Here is a 23,060-nt window from a genome sequence, read left to right on the forward strand (position 1 = left end):
AAACAAAACAAAACAGAAAAACAACCACAAAATAAGGCGGACTGGACAAGCTTGTGACAGTGCTGCCTTTTAAGAATTGATAACTGATGGCTGGGCATGGTGACTCACGCCTGTAATCCAGTACTTTGGGAGGCCGAGGCGGGTGGATCACCTGAAGTCAGAAGTTCGAGAACAGCCTGGCCAACATGGTGAAACCCCATCTCTACTAAAAATACAAAAATTAGATGGGCGTGGTTGCAGGCACCTGTAATCCCAGCTTCTGGGGAGGCTGAGGCAGGAGAATCACCCCAGCATGCAAGGCGGAGGTTGCAGTGAGCCGAGATGGCACCATTGCACTCCAGCCTGGGCGACAAGATTGAAAACTCCATCTCAAAAAAAAAAAAAAGAAAGAATTGATAACTGCTAGAAGAAAGAAAAAAAGGAGAGAAATTATCATTTGATAAATAAAGATGTGTAAACCTTAAGCTAATAGAACATACATTTTTATCATATTTCATATAATTTTATGTCCTGTAAAGAAAGTTAACTAACCCTTTCTCCATCATATTTTGCTCTAAATTATAGCTATTTTTAATTTTTTTTTTTTTTTGCTTCTTTATTAAGCATAAAAATAGAACACATCACTTGTAAATCTGTTTTATAGACTGGTTAAAACTAAACCTGGGTGATCCTGTCCTTCTGATCCTCCACACTGATAGGTAAAGTGTAATTGTTCTTATGTCTAAAATGGGTGAAGGTATTTGAGTGGGAATTTACTGTGAGAATTAGCAGTCTTCATATAAGCACCTACAGTCATATCCATATAGAATATATTATTTTTCGAAAAACTTTCTCACAATTGTGTGTGGGATTTCTCTAAACAGCCACACGCCATTTTCCCCCCAGCTTAGTTTTATTATCTAATCTGGATATGAAACGACTATTTGTGTGAGAAACAGGAGGTGCCTTTCTAGGTTCTGTCTTATATAGTGATGACATTTCCATGAAGATATACTTCTTGTACCACTGAAATTCATATCAGAAGAGGTAATTATTGATTCATTTTATATAGTTTTCTAATATAAAAAGCATTACAAATCATATGCGTAACACTTAAATTTTAAAATAAATGTATAGATATCCTGCATAATGCAAGTACTTCGACAAAGTCTTCTTCCTTATAATAGCTGGCCTTTTTCTCTTTACTATTTGGATTAGTGCTTATGGAAGAAACAATAACCTAAATCTATGGTTCTCAGACTTTAGTATTTATTAGAATCACCTGGAAGGCTTGTAAGACAGGTTGCTAGGCTTCATCTTCAGACTTTCTGATATAGTAGATCTGGGATGGGGTCTGAGAATTTATATTTCTAACAAATTCTCAGATGATGCTGAAGCTATTGCTACAGGTACCATACTTTGAGAACCACCAACCTAGACAAATTAAAAACTTAGAAAGTGAGAGAACTGTATTATCTTTCATTTGACATGGCAGGATTGGAAGAGTAGGTTTTTAATTCCCAGTATACACTTGTTAAATGTAGGCTGTTGAGGGGTTATCTTGCCATGCGCTCTTGCTCAATTTTTTAATGGGAAGTGAGAACCACTGTGAAAAGGCATTCTGTCATCTCCATGAAAGAGCTTTCCATGAGTTCAAAAACAGTCATCAAGTTATTGAACAGAAATATACTTTGTATGTTGTGACAAACCTGAACCATATATGCTTTCTAACGTCTTTGTCTTAAAGAGTAGCAGTGTGAAATTTCTAACCTAGAAATAGGCAGACTTTTCAGCTATCAATATATCAACCCCCTTTGAACTATTCTGTTGTTTTTGTTGTTTTCTAAAGAAATAAGATGCACAGTTCAGAATCAGCCACTGAGTATTTGTTCATTACCTTTGTAGTTTTATTAGCCAACAGAAAATTTTTGTTTATCACTATGATGGTAAAAATAGTCGTTTAACTATCTAACACTCCTTCATACACACAGAAATTCACATACACAGCCAGTTGATATGCACTATCTTATAGGCTTGCCATAAAATAAAATTATCTACTACAAACTCCATATTCCTGATGAAAAATTTCCTTGTAAAATAAAAAGTGTATTAGAGGCTTCCAAGTTAGAAATCTTTAAGGAGAATAGTGATCCATTCATTCAACAAATACTGTTAACTTACTTATTTTTCTAAGTGCCTTTGGATACAGTGATAAACTTGACCAATAGGGTCCCTGCTCTCAAAGAGCTTCTATTTTAGTGGGCAGAAGGGACAACAACAATAAAATGATAAATATTAGATATTGGTAAGTATAAGAAATTCAAGTAGACTGGTATTTAGAGAGTGACTAAGTCACTACTGAGGTCGGGGAGGTATCTCTAAGAAAGTGACATTTAAGATTAGATATGAATCAAGAAGGAACCAGCATATTCTATACAGAGGGAATAGTCGGTACAAAGGTCCTGAAGTGAGAATGAGCTTGGCTTGTTAAAGGAATCAAGGAAAGGCTGTTGGACCGTAGCAGGCAAGGGGAAGAGCGACTTGAGGTTGGATAGGTGGACAGGGCTGGATCACTAGACTCTCATCCAACATTAGGAGTTTAGATGTTAACGTAAGTGACATAGATTGACATTGAAGGGTTTTAAGCAATAGAAATACTTGATCTGATAAATTTTTTAAAACATAATCTTTGTCCAATACGTGAAGATTGAATTACTGCCAGGCAAGATTGGAATTGAGGAAGTCAATTACGAGGCTAATTATAGACATTTAGAGGAAAGATGATGGTGGCTTGTACTGTATGGAGTAGGGCATAAGAGAAGATTTAGAAAGTGAATTTAGGAGCATTTTCTATTAAGAGAATTGAGATTTGGGGAGATGTAGAGAGCCATTTCTGCCTTACTGATAGTCCTAGGAAAGGAATTGGGGTCTTTATGCATCATCTTCACTACCACTGTTATTATGGTTTGTACCCCACAAAAACTTGTCTGTAGGGCTGGACTCTTCTATTACTTTTGCTCAATTGGCTTCCTACTTTGGTTGGTTCTGTTAAACTTGTCATTGCTAGAGCAGTTGCCTCCTTTCACTAAGAGCCCTGTGCCAGTTTTCCTGTGCTTTCAGGACCATAGATTAATCATAGAATTGATTATGTGGAAGAGTAGTAGTATGTTTATCTTACTCCTAGACTCTTGAGGGTATGGATGTTGCCTTGAAGGCTCTACTAATGTCTTGGGAAGAGTTAAAGTCATGGGGTAGATATTAAGTACATGTATGTTAAATGAAAGAAGCCAGACATAGAAGACCATGTATTTGATTCTGTTTACATGAAGTGTCCCTAAAAGGCAAATCTGTAGGGACAGAAAGTAATTAATGGTTGTTTGGGGCTGGGCATTACAGGGATTAACTGTGAATGGACATAAGGGGTCTTAGTTGGGTGATGAAAAATGTTCTAAGTATGGCAATGGTTGCACAGCGTGGTAATTTACTAAAAAGTGTTGAATTATTCACTTGAAAGGGTCATTGTTATGTGAATGATAATGCAGTAAAGTGGTTAAAAAAATGAATTATAAGAAGTTAGCTAGATAGGCAAAAGGGCAGAAGGCATTCCCAAAAGAGAGAGTAGTGTAGTTGAAAGAGAGAGTCTTAGAAGCACATTAGGGAATCTGTAAGGTATTGCAGAAACACACACATACATACAAATATGCACATAAATAAATACCAAAGAAACCTTGTCTGTCTAGGGAGTCAGTTAACACAAGGCTTAGAATATGTATGTTGAATAAAAATTGACACATATTGGGTAGAATTGGTAGAGGAAAAATATAATGGAAAAGATTTAGAATTTAACTTCAAATTAAAAGGCCTTAGTTTTACTTCTTGCCTAGGCAGTAACTAAGGCATCATCTTACTTCTCTGGATCTCAGATTTCTTTACCGTAAGGGTATGTGTTGAGGATTAGGAGGGAGATTGGATGAGAGAGCTGGTTTTCAAACCGCACCATGATGTGTGAAGATGCTTTAGGGATTCTGCAGATAATGAAGTAGTGACATAACACCAAATAACAAATATTTAGATCTTCAGGGAGCCCAGTTATTATCTTTAACTCTATTGATGTTTTACTTAACAGTAGTTCATTTAGAAAAAAAGAACTAAATGTACACTAAGTGCCAGTAAAATGTGTGAAAATTACTAAACTAGATAAGCTCTAATATCTTATAGATTTGGAAGCAAAAAAGCCAGCCTCTTTACCAACATTTGGCAAAGATTATCTTGACTGAGATACTATTAGGTACTCAAATTTTCGTTCAATAAATTTTAGGATTTTTCACATTAAAATAATAGTTATAAACACATATACTTTAAAATCATGTTTTTAAATTCCTAACAGATATTTCTAACACTTGTAATTGTTTAACATTTTTCATATTTTTCTAATGAAAGAAAAGCTTATTTGTATGTCTAAAGCCAGGCATGTTGGTTGTGTTCAGATGTCCTGGTAATGAAAATTTGCTTAATAAATTGAGGATCAATCTTAATAAATCAGAGATTTTTCTCAATACACAGAAGATAGGAGAATAAAGCCTTTTTCTTGAATTCTTGAGTTTAACATTTCTGCAGAAGCAGTTAGCTTAGATATACAGAGTCAGAATTGCTTCCATTTAGCATTGTTCCTGCTTTAAAAGAACCATTTTCCTTGATAATAAATGATTTCTATACTCATAGAAAATTAGGAAGATATATTGATTATAAAAAGAAAATAAAAAAGCATCCATAGTACCACCACCTAGAGGTATCCACAATTACCAATTTTGGCATATTTCAGTCTTTTTATTCAACATTTAGTATGTGTATATTTACCTGATCTTATAGGCCAAACAAATATTAGAAGAAATTAAAAATTCTGAAATACTTCTTTATATATAATTTTATTATCTTAATCATTTGTGTGATAGAATATATTAGTTCTCTTGTAGATATTTGGTGACTGAAATGGTTTTAAAACATTTTGAAAGGCAGATAAATGAGACAATTCTATGAAACTAGGTAGCAATGATTTCTAGATAAAAACTGCATTATCAGTTGTGGCTGACTTCAGAGAAAAGGTTGTATAATTTCCTATCATTGTGAAATGTTTCCACTTTCTCTTGCTATTGCATGAGTGACCTTGAGTATTGCCATATGTTCATCTGTTTATATAATGCATTTCTAGTTTGGAAAAATGTATGTTACTTTCCGAAAGTAGCAACTCATTTCCTCCCTTTTTTTTAATACCACAACATTCAGTGTGATAGTCAGCATTGTCGACCTTGTAGTGATTCTTCTTGTTAGTTTTCAGACTCATTAATTGGTTTCATTGTTGTCCAGGGACCAACGTAGTAATGAAAAACTTTAGCTTAATACAAAGAACACCTAGTTTTAGTGTTCTTTGTATTAAGCTAGGTTTTATCATCTAGAGTTCTACATCCTTCTGTGGTCTTAGAAGAAAATAATCTAAGCTCTTTCTATTCTTTTAGTCACTTAGCAACAGTTTTTGACTACCTGCTAAGTCATGAGCATATTTAATTTTTTTCTTCCTTTTTGTTTCTACTTATTACTGGTTCTAATCATTATTTTTTTTAATAGCCACCTTACCATTATTTTTTTCCTACTTCATAGTTTACTTTTTAAATTGTAAATCTAATTGTGCCATTCTTCTATTAAAACAATTTTGGTAAATTAATCCCCATCCTATATAGAATGTTCAGTTACTTGTATGTTGTATTAGTCCATTCTCATGCTTCTCATAAAGACATACCCAAGACTGGGAAATTGACTTTGAGGTCAATTTTGACTCAGTTTTGAGGTTAAATTGACTTTGAGGTCAATAAACTGTGAAGTTTAATTGAGTCACAGTTCAGCGGCTGGGGAAGCCTCAGAACACTTACAATTATGGCTGTAGGCGAAGCAAACACAGCCTTCTTCACATGACAGCAGCAAGGAGATGTGCAGAGTAAAGAGGGGGGAAGCCCCTTATGAAACCATCAGATCTCGTGAGAACTCAATATCACGAGAGCAGCATGGAGGTAACTGCCCCCCTGCTTCACCCTCCCACTACCAGGTCCCTCCCACGACATGTGGGGATTATGGGAACTACAAGATGAGATTTGGGTGGGGGCACACCCAAGCCATGTTATATATGTTTATGATTTTATCATATTATAAATGCTTTGATTTACTGATTTTCCTGTCTGCCGTTGCAGTCTATCACAGTGCCATGCATATAATCAATATGTAACAAGTACTTGCTGGGTTGAATTTCTTATTTATTTTTTTCCCCCAACCCCCTGCCTTCTACCATGGAGTTCAATCTTGTCTTTGAAATTATATGCTCTAAATTGTCATTTTAAAATTTAATTTACAAGTGGCTCTCATTATAAATCCTGTAGCTCTTCTGTCTACATAGTCATTCAACTTTATGTACCTAGTGTGTGGCCATGTGCATACTCTTTCTTAGTGTCATCAAAAATCAGTGTTACATCAATGGTAAGCAAATTGTATGTGGGGATAAAAACAACAACAAACAAAACCCAACCCCAAGACCAGTATTCTGTATAGAAGAGAAAACTAATCACTCTTGATTATGTGGTTTTGTGGTACATTTTTTGACAGTTTTGCTGGCTTGGCTTTCTTTCACTTTACAGATTTCACTGATTTAATTTAGGATATAAATATATGATACTTGCAGGGCTTAATAGCGTTCTTAGCAAGTTTAATTTTTCTTAATTTAACAGACTTTTTAATGTAAATACCACAGAAAATATTTTTATTATAAAAAATAACAAAAGCATTGAAGTCTAAAATGGAGTTTTACAAAGCATCTATGCTTCTAAAAGGAAAGAAATATTGATGGCTATGAGATGAGTTAGGAGACTGTTAAGGTTATTCAGGCAAGTGACATTGAAGGCTCAAACCATAGTTGTAGGGAAAGAAATGACTAGTCAGCTACATAAATTATACAGCAGAATTTACAGGAATTGGCACTAAATAAGATATCAGGAATTAGATATGTGTTTAGAGAGAAGTCAGGCACAGTTAGCTATTTCTAGGTAATTGCTTAATGCCATTCTAAATATTGCCCAAGACTTCCCACCTCTGTTACTTTGCTCATAGTATCTCATTCTTTCCCCATGTTTGGCTTCTCCAGTCTTAAATCTTAACTGTCTTTCAAGGTCTAGATTACACATTGTATTTTCAGAAGATGCCTTCAGATGCCCTCTGAGTGGGGGAAATGCTGAATTCTTATAATGCTTAGAGTCTACAGCATATTTAATAATTATTATTACTACCTACTATTGTCTTTCTTGTGCATCTTCTGACTAGATTGTGCCTTATGCCTAATGAGTGGATGTTTTGAGTTGAGTTTTTTTAAAACATAATCCAGTATAAGTTAGGTAAACTACTTTCTCTATAGGCTACTCCAGGTTAAAATTTAAAAAGGCCTGTGTTTACCTACTGTTTCTTACAAAACAGCTGTTTCTGTAGTCTTTAAATTTAGATTTGCAGATAATGTTTTGGAAGAAAAGTGATTACAACACAAAGGCTTATATTAATACTATAGGATGGCTCAATACTTAGGCTTCTGCAATCTCAGTTCTCATCACTGTGTGATTTTGCCCTAGTATAGTTCACTGGTGAGCCCTTGGATTGTGAAACCCAAAGAACTGGTTCTTTTGTTCTTTGAGGTATTGACATATGGTGAAATTGTTTGCATAATGTTCCAGGATTCACTGAAGAAGTTTGCACCACAGCTATAGGAGTGGTTACAGTTTATAAATCAGGGTCCTGGAGAGTAGTGCTTGTGTGAGGTTTTCTTTAATCTCTCAAATTAGACAATTCAAAGACACTGCTACACAAAATGCTTTAGATAGTGTTTATATGTGACTTGCATCTCAGTTCTTTCTTAAGTGGTCTATTACTTTCTTTTTGAATGAAGAACTTATTTCCTTCCATCACTGTATTCCCATGACTCTTAAAGTATTTAAGACTCATTTAAAGTATGTATTATTGCATGTATAATTTTTTTTAACAATTTTACCTTGAAGTTTTTTTATGGAATAATACTAATATTTCATAATTTGATCAGAGATGTGAAAAATCCTTTTTAGAATGTGAACAGTTGAACTTGTCAGAATGAAATCATAAATGTAGTTTCAAATATTTAATAATATTTTTGAGCTTACTCCAATAAGAAAAGCAGTTGGATTATAGCAGGGCACAGCATTTTAGAACATCATCATTATTAAAACATTATCATTATTATATCATCAAATTCCTAACACTTACTGAGACTTTTCCATGTGCAAGGCACTACTAGGCACTCTGCATACTTTGTGTCATTCAACCCTAAAAAACCACATTTTTATGTTTACAGTTATTTATACCCATTTTGTAGAAGGGTTCCTCCCAAGGCTTGGGAACATTACTTGACTTGTCCATGATTAATCATAGTAAGAACCAGTGCCATGACTGCAGAGCCTTTCCCTGCTGTGTGAGACATGAGCAAGACTGCACAATCCATGAGAGCCAGAGCTATGTTTTGCCTGTCATTTTAAACCTGTGACTAGCATAATACCTGGTACATAGTAGATGATCTGTAATAAGTATATGTTGGCTAAGTTTGCCTCTCATCACCCAGTAATAATAACGAAACCCCTCAGCAGGGCCCAGACGTGGCACAGAGTGAACATATTCCTGGCATTCCATATTGGAACTAGAAATACATTTGTTACAGAGAAACCTTGTCACATGTGGCAGGAAGTTTCATGATTGAATACTTGGAGTTACATGGGTCTTTGTACACTGACCTGTGAATTCGATTGCTACTGAATAGCATAACTTCTATGAGAGAATACGTTTTTAGGCAGCTTTCAAATGGACTTTGGAGTAAAGCTTGTTGGTAGGTAAGATGTAGACTGTGGCCTATGAGGAACATGATGAGCCTTCCCTTTAGAACTCAAAGTCACCATTATGAGTATTGATTATAGTTTATAGGACCTCATTATGTAAAAACTGAGAAACGCTGAGCTGCTCTAGGGAATTAGGGATGAAGCACCTGAATGCCCCGCTTTCTCTGTTTCCTTCCTGCCTGTCTTCCCCTCATCTCTTGCCGAGCCTCTGAAAGTGATTTGACAAGCCTTAGGCTACTGGAAGCAGAGGATGACTAATCCTTGCTCCAGACCAGTTTCTGCATTTTTAAATGAAGAACCCAAGGGTGAGAAAAGTGACTTCCTGAAGTCACACGGCTATTTCAGGCACACAGTTAATTTGTGGGAGAGGACTAGATGTGACTTTCAGAGTCTAGTGCTTACCAGTTCTATTATAAATTATTTCAAGTACTATTTAAATTGAATAAATCTTTATATAACTTTAGTATTCTGTTTTATATTGTCTTTGAAAATAAATGTCCTTTGCTCAGTGCTGAGATAAGAACTAATATTAACCTATTGTTTCACAGTTTGAATAACTTTTTTTTTTTTTTTTTTTTTTTTTGAGACGGAGTCTCACTCTGTCGCCCAGGCTGGAGTGCAGTGGCCGGATCTCAGCTCACTGCAAGCTCTGTCTCCCGGGTTTATGCCATTCTCCTGCCTCAGCCTCCCGAGTAGCTGGGACTACAGGCGCCCGCCACCTCGCCTGGCTAGTTTTTTGTATTTTTTAGTAGAGACGGGGTTTCACCATGTTAGCCAGGATGGTCTCGATCTCCTGACTTCGTGATCCACCCGTCTTGGCCTCCCAAAGTGCTGGGATTACAGGCTTGAGCCACCACGCCCGGCTTGAATAACTTTTTACATGTAATATGATCCTCACAACCTGAGGAGTAGGAAGAACAAAATTTTATCACTATTCCTATTTTAGAGATAAAGTCTTAGAGTAATATCACACAGCCAACAAGTTGCAGAGCCAGAATTCAAAAGTAGATTTTCTCAGCGTAAGATTTGAAAGTGGACTCACTTAAGTGAACTGGTTCAGCCAGTCTGGATCAGAGAAGCAAGCTTCTTGGTTGTAGTGATGGTGAAGTAGGGTAGGCCACATGAGGTTATTAAAGAGGAGGTTTGGAAAAAGGCCCTCACCCCTGAACTCTATAGTGAGGGAACAAATAGAATCTTGCCAAATTAAGGGACTGTAGGTTTGGAACAATGGCAGGAGTGAGCATATACTTCGTTTTATTGAGATAGTGTGATGGAAAGGAGCATTCCCTCAGACTAGATTTAAGTATTTGTTTTTATATTAGTTAGCTATGTGACTAGCTAAGTCAGTTGATCTTTCTAAGCCTTGATGGTCTCATCTGTAAAATGAGAACAATATTAACTTTGTGAACCCTGCTCTGATTGCTCAGAACTTTTTTTTTTCTTCTGGGTTCTTTGTATTTCAGTATTTTTAGCAACACTATATAGCTAAACTATGAAATTGTTACACATGTTCCTATACAGAATGCAGAAATACTTGAAACTTACCTACTACTGGTATCAGAAAGACACCAGCTACCATGAACCAAAGAGAAGTTCCTGTTACCTTTTTTGGTGACAGATTTGATCCCCAACCCATTTCAAGTTGGGTTTTCACATTTTATTTTGGTTGTAAAATGATTAAATTCTCTCCTTATCTATAAAATAGTAGTTAGTGAATTGTTCCATCATTAATTAATGTGCTTTTTTTTTTCTAGTTATATAAGTTTGGAGAGACAGTTTCTATTGTTTTTTGGACAGACACTTGGAGACCAGAAAGCTTCTTTGACAAAGTGAAGAAGAACAGACAAAATGGCATGCACACATTATGTTTACTAGGTAAGGGTTTTGGAATTTCCTTGAAGTAACAATATGGAACTATCATATTTTTCTTTTTTTGATTTTGTGTTAAGGTAAAAACTGTTCTATGGATAATAAGCTAGAGGTAAGAAAAGACACAGTCTAGCCATTCTATGCAGACCACACTGTTTGCTACACTCTTAGAGAGACATGCGTCTTCTGCTTCAGGTACCACATGGTTATTTCTGCATACACACCATAGTTATGCTGCTCCCTCTTATGCCCTAGTAGATCCTCTCCAGTATTCCATATCTTACTCATTTGTCCATCAAGGATTTACTGCAATCCAATAGACATGCACTGAGCAAGTCTTACCAAGGACCATCCTGCACCTTCCTAGGGAGGTTCTTTGAATACTGTAGTATTGATGCTATCAGATTCACAATGATAGATCTAAAAGAGACTCTGGAGATCATCTTACTGAAGCTTGTTTTACAGATGAAGTTGAGGCCCAGAATATTGAATTATTTCCCCAATGTCACCTAGTCAATTGGTGACAGAACTGGGAGAATCAGCCTTTTAATAATAGCTCATTTCACTGTACCATCTTGCTCAAATCCTATTTCCTGTTTCGTGTGGAAAGAGCTGGCTGGAATCACTGTCTTTGTTTACCAAGATAATAGTACTGAGATTCAGAAAGGCATGGTGTTTTCTTTCTAGCAGAGGCACTGAAATTTTACTGACTCACATTTGCTAATCAGCCCCTATTTTAGTAGCATATGTTGTAGAAAGAAATACTGGTATCAAAGACTTAATCTGTGACTGAACAGAACACAGCTAACTGACATTTTTGATAACTTTGAAATGATACTTCTACTTGGAATCAGAAGACAAAATCCCAGTGCTCCTACTTAGTAGCTAGAGAATACTGTAAACATTCCTTAGCCTGCATATTTATCAAATAGGAATAATTCCTTCTACTTCATGGAGTTGTATAGAGCAGTACTTCTCAAACACTAAAGAACCATGGTTGGGTTGTTTAAAACATAAGTTTGATTTTTAAATTTTCAATCTTTTATGTCAGTGTCAAGTTACTATAAATTTTGTACATATTCTTACTCCTGTAGTTACTTCATCATTTACTGGTAACACAAAGCTCACATACTGGCATTGGTCCTGAGATCATACTTTGAATTGTACTGTCTTAGTGAAACTGTGTGAAGTCACTCACCAAAATGTCTATCACATAGCACAAGATCAGGGCAGATAAACCCATGATTTTGGCCTCTGTATATTAAATACAGATATTCAGAACATTAGAAAAGATTTCTGTTTGCCACATTTTTTTTTTTTTTTTTTAGACAGAGTCTTACTCTGTTTCCCAGGCTGGAGTGCAGTGGCGCAATCTCGGCTCACTGCAACCTCTGGCTCCCAGGTTCAAGTGATTCTCCTGCCTTGGCTCCCTGGGTAGACAGGACTACAGGTGCATGCCACCACACCCGGCTAAGTTTTTGCAGTTTTTTAGTAGAGACAGGGTTTCACTGTGTTAGCCAGGGTGGTCTCCATCTCCTGACCTCGTGATCCACCCACCTCAGCCTCCCAAAGTGCTGGGATTACAGGAGTGAGCCACTGCACCTGGCCCTTTTTTTTTTTTTTTTTTTTGAGATGGAGCCTTGCTCTTTTCACCCAGGCTGGATTGCAGTGGCGCGATCTTGGCTCACTGCTACCTCCGCCTCTCGGGTTCAAGCGATTCTCCTGCCTCAGCCTTCCAAGTAACTGGGATTACAGGTGCCTGCCACCACACCTGGCTAATTTTTGTATTTTTAGTAAAGATGAGGTTTTGCCATATTGGCCAGGCTGATCTCAAACTCCTGACCTCATGATCTGTCCGTCTCTGCCCCTCAAAGTGCTGGAATTACAGGTGTGAGCCACCGCGCCCGGCCTGTTTGCCAAAAATTTTTAAGCTATTTGCATAATATAACCAATTCTCTATTGTTTAACAATATTTAATTTTAAGCAACACAGTAAGTTTTTTGTTTGTTCATTTTTTAAGAGATAAGGTCTTGCTCTGTCTCCCAGGCTGGAGTGCAGTGTCACAATCTCATCACACTGCAATCTCAACCTCCCATTACCCAAGTGATCCTACCACCTCAACCTTCTAGATATGGGACCACAGGCACATGCCACCACACCTAGCTAATTTTTGCATTTTTTGTAAAGATGGGGTTTCGCCATGTTGCCTAGGCTGGTCTCGAATTTCTGGGCTCGAGTGATCCACCCACCTTGGCCCCGCAAAGTGCTGGGCTTAGAGGAGTGAACCACAGTGCCTGGCTGTATGTCTTAATAGAAAATATTATTATACATTTTTACTGATGATTGGCATTTCTTAGGATAGAAATTAATATCCAGAGCAGGGATTAGCACACAAGGACTCATGGATCACATCTGGCCTGCTGTTTGTCTTGTAAATAAGGCTTTATTGGAACATGGCCATGCACCTTCATTTATATATTATCTATGGCCACTTTCATGCCACAACAGCAGTGATGGATAGTTGTGACAGAGACCATATGGTCCTCAAAACCTAAAATATGTCTGCCCCTTTTCAGAAATTTGCTGACTCCTGATCGTGAGTGAAATTTTATCTAATCTCATGTGCTGCACCCTGAATCCCTTCAGTGATGTGTTATAACCTTACACTACTTTTTTCATAGTCTTACCAGCCATATGAATTACCTTATTAACTTGATTTCTTCACTGCGTCGTAAGAGCAGAGACTTTATCTTGCTCATTATTCTCTTCCTAATGTCTGGAAGTCTAGCACAGTGTAGGCATTAAATAAATATTTATGGAAATTAATTGAAGTTTTATTTAGTCTATATTCTCAGACTTGGTCTTATTACCCATTGGCACAGAAAATCTTTTAACTCGTGCTAGTTCAATCAATTCCAGCCAGAATACACTCCTTTTAATTCCATTTTTTTCTTTCGTTTTTTTTTTAGATAAGGTTTACCCTGTCATCCAGGCTGGAGTGCAGTGGTGCAGTCTCAGCTCACTGCAACCTCTGCCTACCAGGTTCAAGTGATTGTCCTGCCTCAGCCTCCTGAGGCTGGGATTACAGAAGTGTGCCACCATGCTTGGTTAATTTTTGTGTTTTTAGTAGAGATGGGATTTTGCCATGTTAACCAGGCTGGTCTCAAATCCCTGGCCTCAAGTGATCTGCCCATCTTGACCTCCCAAAGTGCTGGGATGACAGGCTTGAGCCACTGCACCTGGCCCCCTTTTATTCTTGACATCTAATTAATTATAGATCTAGATTAGGCCATAAACTGTTCTCCAACACATTTTCTTTTGTCTTATGCCAATATTTGCAATCAGCTAGTATGACGTTTTCTTATTTTAGTTTATTGCCAGTGTGATTTAGTGCTTCATTCATCATTAATTAGCTTTATAATTTTTCCTTGAATTTTCCATGTAAAAAGACACTAGTCTTACTTTTTTATAGTCCTTACTAAAAAGGGCACTCTAAGACTTCTGAGTTGGTGTGGACTGTGCCATCAGATATATCCATCTTGTTATCCCAAAGTTCGATCCAGTTAAGATCAGCTGTGGGTAGAAGGTCAAAGTAGATGACAGGTAAAGGATAATTTTTAAAAGGACTTTTGCTGAAGAAGAAGATGTATCTGAGGGATGAAAAATGGGGATTCATTGGAGCTCAGATATTAGAATGTGTGTTTTACAACAGTACTGAAAGGTTCTAAAACAACAGGGAAGGAAGAATCTGAGAGGCAGGCCACCTGATAACCTCCCCTTATAGCCATTAAAAATGACAGGAAAGGCTGGGCACGGTGGCTCACGCAAGTAATCCCAGCACTTTGGGAGGCTGAGGCAGGCAAGGTCAGGAGATCGAGACCATCCTGGCTAACATGGTGAAACCCCGTCTCTACTAAAAATATAAAAAAATTAGCCGGGCGTCTGTATTTAGTAATTAGGTGTATTTAGTAATTTAGTAATGTAATTAGGTGGCAGGCGCCTGTGGTCCCAGCTACTCTGGAGGCTGAGGCAGAATGGTGTGAACCCGGGAGGGGGAGCTTGCAGTGAGCTGAGATTGCGCCACTGGAGGCGGAGCTTGCAGTGAGCCGAGATTGCGCCACTGCACTCCAGCCTGGGTGACAGAGCGAGACTCCATCTCAAAAAAAAAAAAAAAAGAAAAAGTGACAGGAAGGAGAGCAAGCAGCGCTTATCTTTTCAGAAGCTTTGGAAAGACAAATACAAGATCAGTGTACACGTGTTTATTGAGTGCTTACCCTATGCCCCATGTAGAGTTAGTTTCTTTTGGAATACCAAGAAAGTATAGACGTGGGTCCTGCTCTCAAAGCTTTGAAATCTAGTTTGGAACTAATGTGTTGTGCATGTGAAAGTTTAAAGAACAATTAAGTTCTATTGTATGAAGAGGCAGGAAGGACAAACCAGAAATTTGGCTCTTGAGTTCCCTTTCTAAGAGCTGCCACTTTTCTTAGCTTTCCTGGGAAAAGACAAACAAGGTTAAACAATATATCTTCCTTGCTCCATTAACAAAAGCAGGAACAGGGTGTGAAGTATAGGATGTCATGATTTCAAATCCTCAAACCATAGTTCTTACCGTTTTATCATCTGGCATTCTCATTATTTAAATTAGTATGTATTTATTGAATGCTGGCTGTGGGTTAAGTTCTATAGGGATTAGTGTGGATAAATCATGGTAGGAAAACACAGAATTTAAAATTTACTTAGAAAGAGAAGACCAATATATATGATATAATTAGAGGTTAATAAAAGATAGCATTAATTGTATAGATCTTTCCAAGAACAAAAAGCATTTGAGGAGATGTCAACAAAGACTTTATGAAGGAGTTAGACTTATGTTGTCCAGAAGGTGGATAGTTTAAGATGGGTAGGTGACTGAGTGGTAGGACAGCCACATGAGTGAATTTATTCAGTAAACATTTATGGAGTGTCTTCTGGGTACTTCACATTATGCTAGGTCCTGGTACTAAGATGAATCAGAGAAGCTTACATTCTAGCAAGTAGAAATGGAGAAGAAAAATTATGGACTGTTTGAAGACAAGGGAAAAGTAATGCGGGGTCTGGCTTGAGACGAAGTCACGAATGCATTCCTTGATTAAAAAGGATTTGCCTGTAAAAATTCTCCTCAGCCCTCTTCATTTTAAAAATCAGATTCTATAGAGCATATTTGAAATGTAAAGAAAACTGAAAATATGAAAAATCTCATTATCACAACATTTCAGAAGCTCAAAGTGAATGAATTAATAAATGGGTTAAAATTTTTAAAATCTTAGAAACATAATTTAATGGAAATCTAAAAGTTGACTTACACCATTGATTATAGGGAGGCCACATTCTTAATAACAGACATTCACTTTTTTCTCCATAATGTGACAGACAAGTAGAAATATATTTCAAACCTGAAAAAGGCTTTCAATGCTGGTTCCAAGAACGTTTAAAAATATGTATTTAATATTAACTCTGCTATAATTTCCAAGCAAACTCTTGGATATCCCTTATAAGAAACACTTCTATAATCACTTAGGAAATCTGCATAAGGCTATTAAAGACTCCTCAGTTGCACTATGTTTATTTTTGCAAAAACAAACTTTGGCTGAACCATTTGTTTTCAGCATGTAAAGCAGGAAGCAGCTGTTGCTGTTGTATACTGAGTTCCTTTGAGGATGTAGAGTGATTCTGCTTTTTTACCTTTACCAAATAGTTCAGTTAAGCATTAGTGATTAAAAAGTATACCGAATCAAATATTTGTGATGCTTGGACTGTCAAGCTTTTTGAGAGCAGAGGTTATATCTTGTCAGGTCCCTGTGGTATCCCAGTCTCTGGCACAGTGTCTGACACACAGTTGGTGCTCAAATCCCTGTTAAAAGCATGAATACTTAGAATTAAAGTATTTATTCAAAATTATGGCATGTGTTAACATTCATAAGAAAGCGAAAGACTTTTTTAAATGTGAAAAAGATTTTTTTTCTACTTACATCTATCGAAGGCCTTTCAGTTGGGTCTCTGCAGTTACTAGCTGGCAGAAATGAAAACAAAGATTGTGATTAGCTGTTAGTAGTGTATTTGCCAATGTTTATCTAATTCTTTCCTTTGTCTTCTTTTCCAAAAGGAAATTAGATGTTAGCAGGATGGTCTCAGGGCCAAGCTCATGCTTGTTTTCTAACTAGTGGCACAACCACAAGCTTCCATTCTTCTCTGTGTTACGGTAACAAAGTGGCTAATTAAAGTGTGAGGGAAGAATGTTTCCCCAAAATTTAGGTGACTCTTGTTTACACATAGGGTTTTGGATAAAGTTTTTAATTAAATTAAAAGAACTATTTTTACTTCCTACAGACATCAAAGTAAAGGAGCAGTCTTTGGAAAATCTAATCAAGTAAGTTATTATTCTGAGAATGCATACGTCTGTTTTATTTCCTTGAACAATTCGATAAATTCTACTTAAATGACCTGAGTTCTAAAGATGGTTGAAAATGAGCTCTCATTAACAGTGTGAACATTAAACATTTTTATTCTTATGAAATGATAAGCAGTATAATAGAGTAGAAATAGCAATATATCTTGTAGATTAAACACTGAGAACAGTGGTTAGCATCTAACAGACACTCAGTGTTTGTGGAATGAATTAATGCATTGGGATTCTGAAAACATAGGTGTGAGACTGGGCGATGGTTCACGCCTGTAGTCCCAGCACTTTGGGAGGCTGAGGCAGGTGGATTGTTCAAGGCCAGGAGTTCAGACCAGCCTGGCCAACATGGTGAACCCCATCTCTACTAAAAAGGGAAAAATTAGCTGGACGTGGTGGCACGTGCCTTTAATCTCAGTTACTTGGGAGGCTGAGGCACGAGAATCGCTTGAATCTGGGAGGCAGAGGTTGCAGTGAGCTGGGATCACACCACTGTGGTCCAGCCTGGGTAACAGAGTGAGAAAAAAAAAAAAAAAAAGACATGGGTTTGAGTGTTGAGTCTGCCTCTACTTGAGTGCTCTTGGGCAAGTTACTTCTCTCTCTGAGCCTTATTTTCTTCATATGTATAATGATAGTACTAATCCTTTTTTACTTAGAGAGGCAGTGTCTAATACAGTACCCACTACCCACTTGTGACTAAGGAGCATTTGAAATGTGGTTAATGTGACTGAGGAACTTAATTTTTCATTTAATTTTAATTAATTAAAAAATGATGGCTGGGCGCGGTGGCTCAAGCCTGTAATCCCAGCACTTTGGGAGGCTGAGACGGGCGGATCACAAGGTCAGGAGATCGAGACCATCCTGGCTAACACGGTGAAACCCCGTCTCTACTAAAAAATACAAAAAACTAGCCGGGCGAGGTGGCGTCGCCTGTAGTCCCAGCTACCTGGGAGGCTGAGGCAGGAGAATGGCGTGAATCTGGGAGGCGGAGCTTGCAGTGAGCTGAGATCCAGCCACAGCACTCCAGCCTGGGTGATAGAGCGAGACTCTGTCTCAAAAAAAAAAAAAAAAAAAAAAAATGATACTCTTGTTGTTGGAAAACTTTTAAGTATGTTTGAAACAGCTTTAGTATATAAATCTACTTTTACAACTATAAATTTTATGAAATTTAAATACAGATCAACTATTTCCAGTGAAAATTTAATATCCAAATTAAGATGTGCTGTAAGTACATACCAGATTTCAAAGACTTAATATAAAAACAGTCTCTTTAATAACTTTTATATGAGTAGGTGTTAAATTACAACATTTTGGATTAAATAAAATATATTATTAAAATTTTTGCCTTTTTTGGTTGGGCATGGTGGCTCATGCCTGTAATCCCAGCCCTTTGGGAGGCTGAGGCAGGTGGATCACGAGGTCAGGAGTTCGAGATCAGCCTGGCCAAGATGGTGAAACCCCGTCTCTACTAAAAATACAAAAAAAATTAGCCAGGCATGGTGGCGTGCACCTGTAATCCCACTTACTTGGGAGGCTGAGGCAGAGAGTTGCTTGAATCCAGGAGGCAGAGGTTGCAGTGAACCGAGATCACACTACTGCACTGCAGCCTGGGCAACACAGTGAGACTGTCTCAAAAAAAAAAAAAAAAATTTGCCTTTTTACAAACTTTTTTGTTAATATGGCTATTAGAAAACTTGATTATATATGTGGCTTCATTTATATTTCTATTGGATAGCATTGACTTAGAGAATTGTTTTGAGAGTCATTAAAATAATCTATATGAACTGTATTGTAAACCGCAATAGTTATATATATATGTGTGTATATGTGTGTGTGTGTGTGTGTGTATATATATGTATTTTTTTTTTTTTTTTTTTTTTTTTTGGGACAGAGTCTCACTTTGTCACCCAGGCTGGAGTGCAGTGGTGTGATTTCAGCTCACTGCAACCTCCATCTCCCGGATTTAATTGATTCTCCTGCCTCAGTCTTCTGAGTAGCTGGGATTACAGGCGTGCGCCACCAAGCTCAGCTAATTTTTTTATTTTTAGTAGAGATGGAGTTTCACCATGTGGGTCAGGCTGGTATCGAACTCTTGACCTTGTGATCCACCCGCCTCGGCCTCCCAAAATGCTGGGATTAAAAAAAAAAAAAAAAAAAAAACGGATTACAGGCATGAGCCACCACACGTGACCTGCAATAGCTATATTTTTATTAATATGATAATTCGGCAAGCCTGATAGGCTTTTGAGGCATACAGAAATAAACATCAACTGAGACTTTTAAGCATCCAAGATGCTTTAGTTTACTTTTCTTAGAGGAAACAGTGAAAAGAAGAAATGTGGTTTAAAAATGGACATAAAAAGGACACTAAACCTGATTAAGCTAGAGTATAGACCAAATTGCCACTTATTTTGAATTGTTTTTGCCAAAGGTATCACTTTGAATAAAGATAACTTTCATTTAGACATCTATCTTTATGTATCCCTGCCATCATTTCAGTGAGATGAAAGTTGAAGTAGAACAATGAAAAAGCTTAAGAAATGAACAATCATCATGCTTTTGTGTATGCTTAAAGTGAGTATATGTAAAAAACATCAAACAGAATGTAGACTGTGGTACTTGAGTATACCTGGGAGAGTAATTGCATTAATAACGTATTATGTAGTTTAATGGTTAAGAACAGTGGCATCTAGTTTTCTACCTATAGGGGAAGGAAGATCTATGAACCTCCACGGTATATGAGTGTAAACCAAGCAGCCCAGCAGCTTCTGGAGATTATTCAAAATCAAAGAATACGAGGAGAAGAACCAGGTACTCAAGACCCTAGAAGGGCTCTCATATTATTCCTCTGTTGCTGCATTTAGATATGTATATGACTTAATATTGACTCATACCACTATGGAAGCAAGAGTCAGTGTTTTTGTATTGTACTATTTCTTGTCATTTTTGTCCAACTTTAATCCCATAGGCTTCAAGTTGTACTGAAAGAAAAAAAATTGGCATTCTTTTATAGTGTAATTCACACCATTCCAGAACGTGAGGATTTTTCACAAATTAAACATAAGTCACATTTGATATATTAGAATATAAATATTTTTGTAAAATGTGTCTATCATGTTATCCCTAATCAATGGTGAGATCTGTCCTGCAAAAATATACTTATCCTACTTTTATTTTTCCTCTTTTCATTCTTAACACTGAAACTAGGAATAGTTTTCTTCAGGGTAAATATGAGAAAATTTGTTATTATATTCCTAATATGTAGACACAGTGTGTGGTGTATAATAATAATGTTTATTGTCAGTAAATCTTTATGGGAGGTTCTCTTTTTTTTTTTGAGACAGGGTCTCACTTTGTCACCCAGGCTGGAGTGCAGAGGCGCGATCTCAGTTCACTGCAGCCTCCACCTCCTGGGCTCAGGTGATCCTCCCACCTTAGCTGGACTACAGGTGCATGTCACTATGCTTGGCTAATTTCTTTGTGTGTTTTTGGTAGAGACAGAGTTTCACCATATTGCCCAGGCTGTTCTCGAACTCCTTGGCTCAAGCGATCCTCCCACCTTGGCCTCCCAAAGCCTCCCAAAGTGTTGGGATTACAGGTGTGAACCACCGCGCCCAACCCACTGTGATTTTTTTTTTTTCTTGAGATGGGGTCTCGCTTTGTTGTCTAGGTTACAGTGCAGTGGTGCAATCATGGCTCACTGCAACCTCAGCCTCCCGGGCTCAAGCCATCTTCCCACCTCAGCCACTTGAGTAGCTGGGACTACAGGTGCATGCCACCACGCCCGGCTAATTTTTTTGTATTTTTGGTGGAGATGGGGTTTCACCATGTTGCCCAGCTGGTCTCGAACTCCTGAGCTCAAGTGATCCGCCCACCTCAGCCTCCCAAAATGTTGGGATTGCAGATGCGAGTCACTGCGCCTGGTCAAGAGATTGAGAGATTGTTGCTTATTTTATTCTCCTTAGTAGGCCATGTTACAGTCGTGAAGCAAATAGTCTGCAAGGCTGTTCTATATCCATAACTTTGTACAGAGGTTGCTTGCATTCCCATTTGTCCTTGGATAAATCATCTGCCCCCTTTTGATCATTGTTCAATCAAGACCCCTTTCCCAACTAAACAATACAACCATTAAAAGGTCAGCTCTTTAGCTGTAGCACCAGAGTCAATAATACTAAAGCTCATTAAGGCTGGCTCTTTTGAACTTAAAGACATAAATCATGCCAAATGCTCATTATTTGTTAAGGAATCTATAATCTACTAGTCTCATATCTACTATCTTAGCTCTCATTACCATGATTTAAAAGAGAGAGTATTACATTTTAAAAACAGAAAACTGAAGTTTATCACATTGGTAAGGGAGAAACTCAAATCTGTGAATTTATTTCATAATCTCATGGTTTCTTCAGTATATCTAGGTCAATATGAACATAAGTAAGTTATTAAAAACATAAGTGTGTAATAAACATTGTTTACTCAGAACTTATTTTAAAACAAATGCTATGCAATTGTAGAGTGTAAGTACAGCTTGTCAAGTCCTAAAAGCTTAATGTAAGCCTTTGGAATTCTGAAAAGGGTAAAGTTTGGAAGTACTCTTTTATAATATTAGGTAATACAAATGATTTAGAAAATCCCTTGGATGAATTAATGGATAACTGGTCCATAAGTGGCAAAAGAGATTTAAGATATTTGGGGCTTCTTGAAATGTACTTGTGGTACTAATGTTTGTTTGACTGTTGGACAGGATGATGCATTTGCTGAATTGAAAGGCAGTATCTTTTTTTTTTTTTAATAGCAATCACCGAGGAGACACTTTGTGTTGGCTTAGCCAGGGTTGGAGCAGACGACCAGAAAATTGCAGCAGGCACTTTACAGCAAATGTGTACTGTGGACTTGGGAGAACCATTGCATTCCTTGATCATCACAGGAGGCAGCATACATCCAATGGAGATGGAGATGCTAAATCTGTTTTCCATACCAGAAAATAGCTCAGAATCTCAAAGCATTGATGGACTTTGAACATAGCTATTTACTATTGTCTGATTTAAATTTCAGCCATATATGGATTGATATGGTTTGGCTGTATCCCCACCCAAGTCGCATCTTGAATTTTAATCCTCATAATCCCCAGGTGTTGCGGGAGGTAATTGAATCATGGCGGGGGCAGTTACCCCCATGCTGTTCTCATGATAGTGAGTTCTCATGAGATCTGATGGTTTTGTAAGTGTCTGGCATTTCCCCTACTGGCTCTCATTCTCACTCTTGCCACTCTGTGAAGAGGTGCCTTTCACCATGATTGTAAGTTTCCTGAGGCCTTCCCAGCCATGTGGAACTGTGAGTCAGTTAAACCTCTTTTATAATTACCCAGTCTCAGGTGTTTCTTCATAGCAGTGTGAGAATGGACTAATACATGGATGCATGCACATTTGTGTAACAAACAGGTCTTTTGGCTTATCTAGCAAGTATAAAACAAGTGACCAAAAAGAAGTTAATTCAACAGTGCTTGGTTTCCCATGGCAGTGAGTTTTTTCCCTATGGTATCATCAGTTGTTGCTGCTATTTTGGCAACTTTTCAGGAGGTACACACATAAAGCAGACCAGGCTGGAAAGCTTGTGGATAGACATCCACTAACAGAATCATTTAAGAGCAGTTTTTATTTATGAAACCAATTTATACAAGATGGTTGTTAACAGAATATAACTTAGAGGTAACTGGAATTTGAATCACTCGAATCTCAGTTTTAAAGGGTAGAAGTTATGAGTGCCAAGAAAAGCAAATAACAGATTAGTAAATATTCACAAAATACGTTTATGATTTTCTTCTTTTTAAAAAA

General features: G+C 37.4%; 2 protein-coding genes across 4 annotated transcripts in view; one reads left to right on the forward strand and one right to left on the reverse strand.

Moving 5' to 3' along the window:
• Positions 1–23,030, forward strand: part of DPH5 (diphthamide biosynthesis 5) — a 36,274-nt gene extending 13,244 nt beyond the window's left edge. Inside the window, exons 5-8 of one of the 3 annotated variants that reach the window (XM_023191322.3) lie at positions 10,679–10,799; positions 17,160–17,199; positions 19,937–20,040; positions 22,022–23,025. In XM_023191322.3, the coding sequence (XP_023047090.2) occupies positions 10,679–10,799; positions 17,160–17,199; positions 19,937–20,040; positions 22,022–22,245 (489 nt within the window). In that variant the 3' untranslated portion in view covers positions 22,246–23,025. Of the gene's footprint in view, positions 1–10,678; positions 10,800–17,159; positions 17,200–19,936; positions 20,041–22,021 lie in introns of all 3 variants that reach the window. The other 2 variants (XM_023191323.3, XM_023191324.3) reach the window with 2 other exon arrangements.
• The window catches only part of SLC30A7 (solute carrier family 30 member 7), a 100,376-nt gene continuing 93,535 nt past the window's right edge, over positions 16,220–23,060 (reverse strand). The window contains exons 12-13 of the transcript XR_002726189.3: positions 16,802–16,842; positions 16,220–16,683 (exon numbers count right to left, since the gene is read on the reverse strand). The gene's annotated coding sequence lies outside the window, so the exon portion shown is untranslated. The remainder of the gene's footprint in view (positions 16,684–16,801; positions 16,843–23,060) is intronic.

The sequence above is a fragment of the Piliocolobus tephrosceles genome, chromosome 1 (assembly GCF_002776525.5).
Source record: "Piliocolobus tephrosceles isolate RC106 chromosome 1, ASM277652v3, whole genome shotgun sequence".
NCBI lineage: Eukaryota > Metazoa > Chordata > Mammalia > Primates > Cercopithecidae > Piliocolobus > Piliocolobus tephrosceles.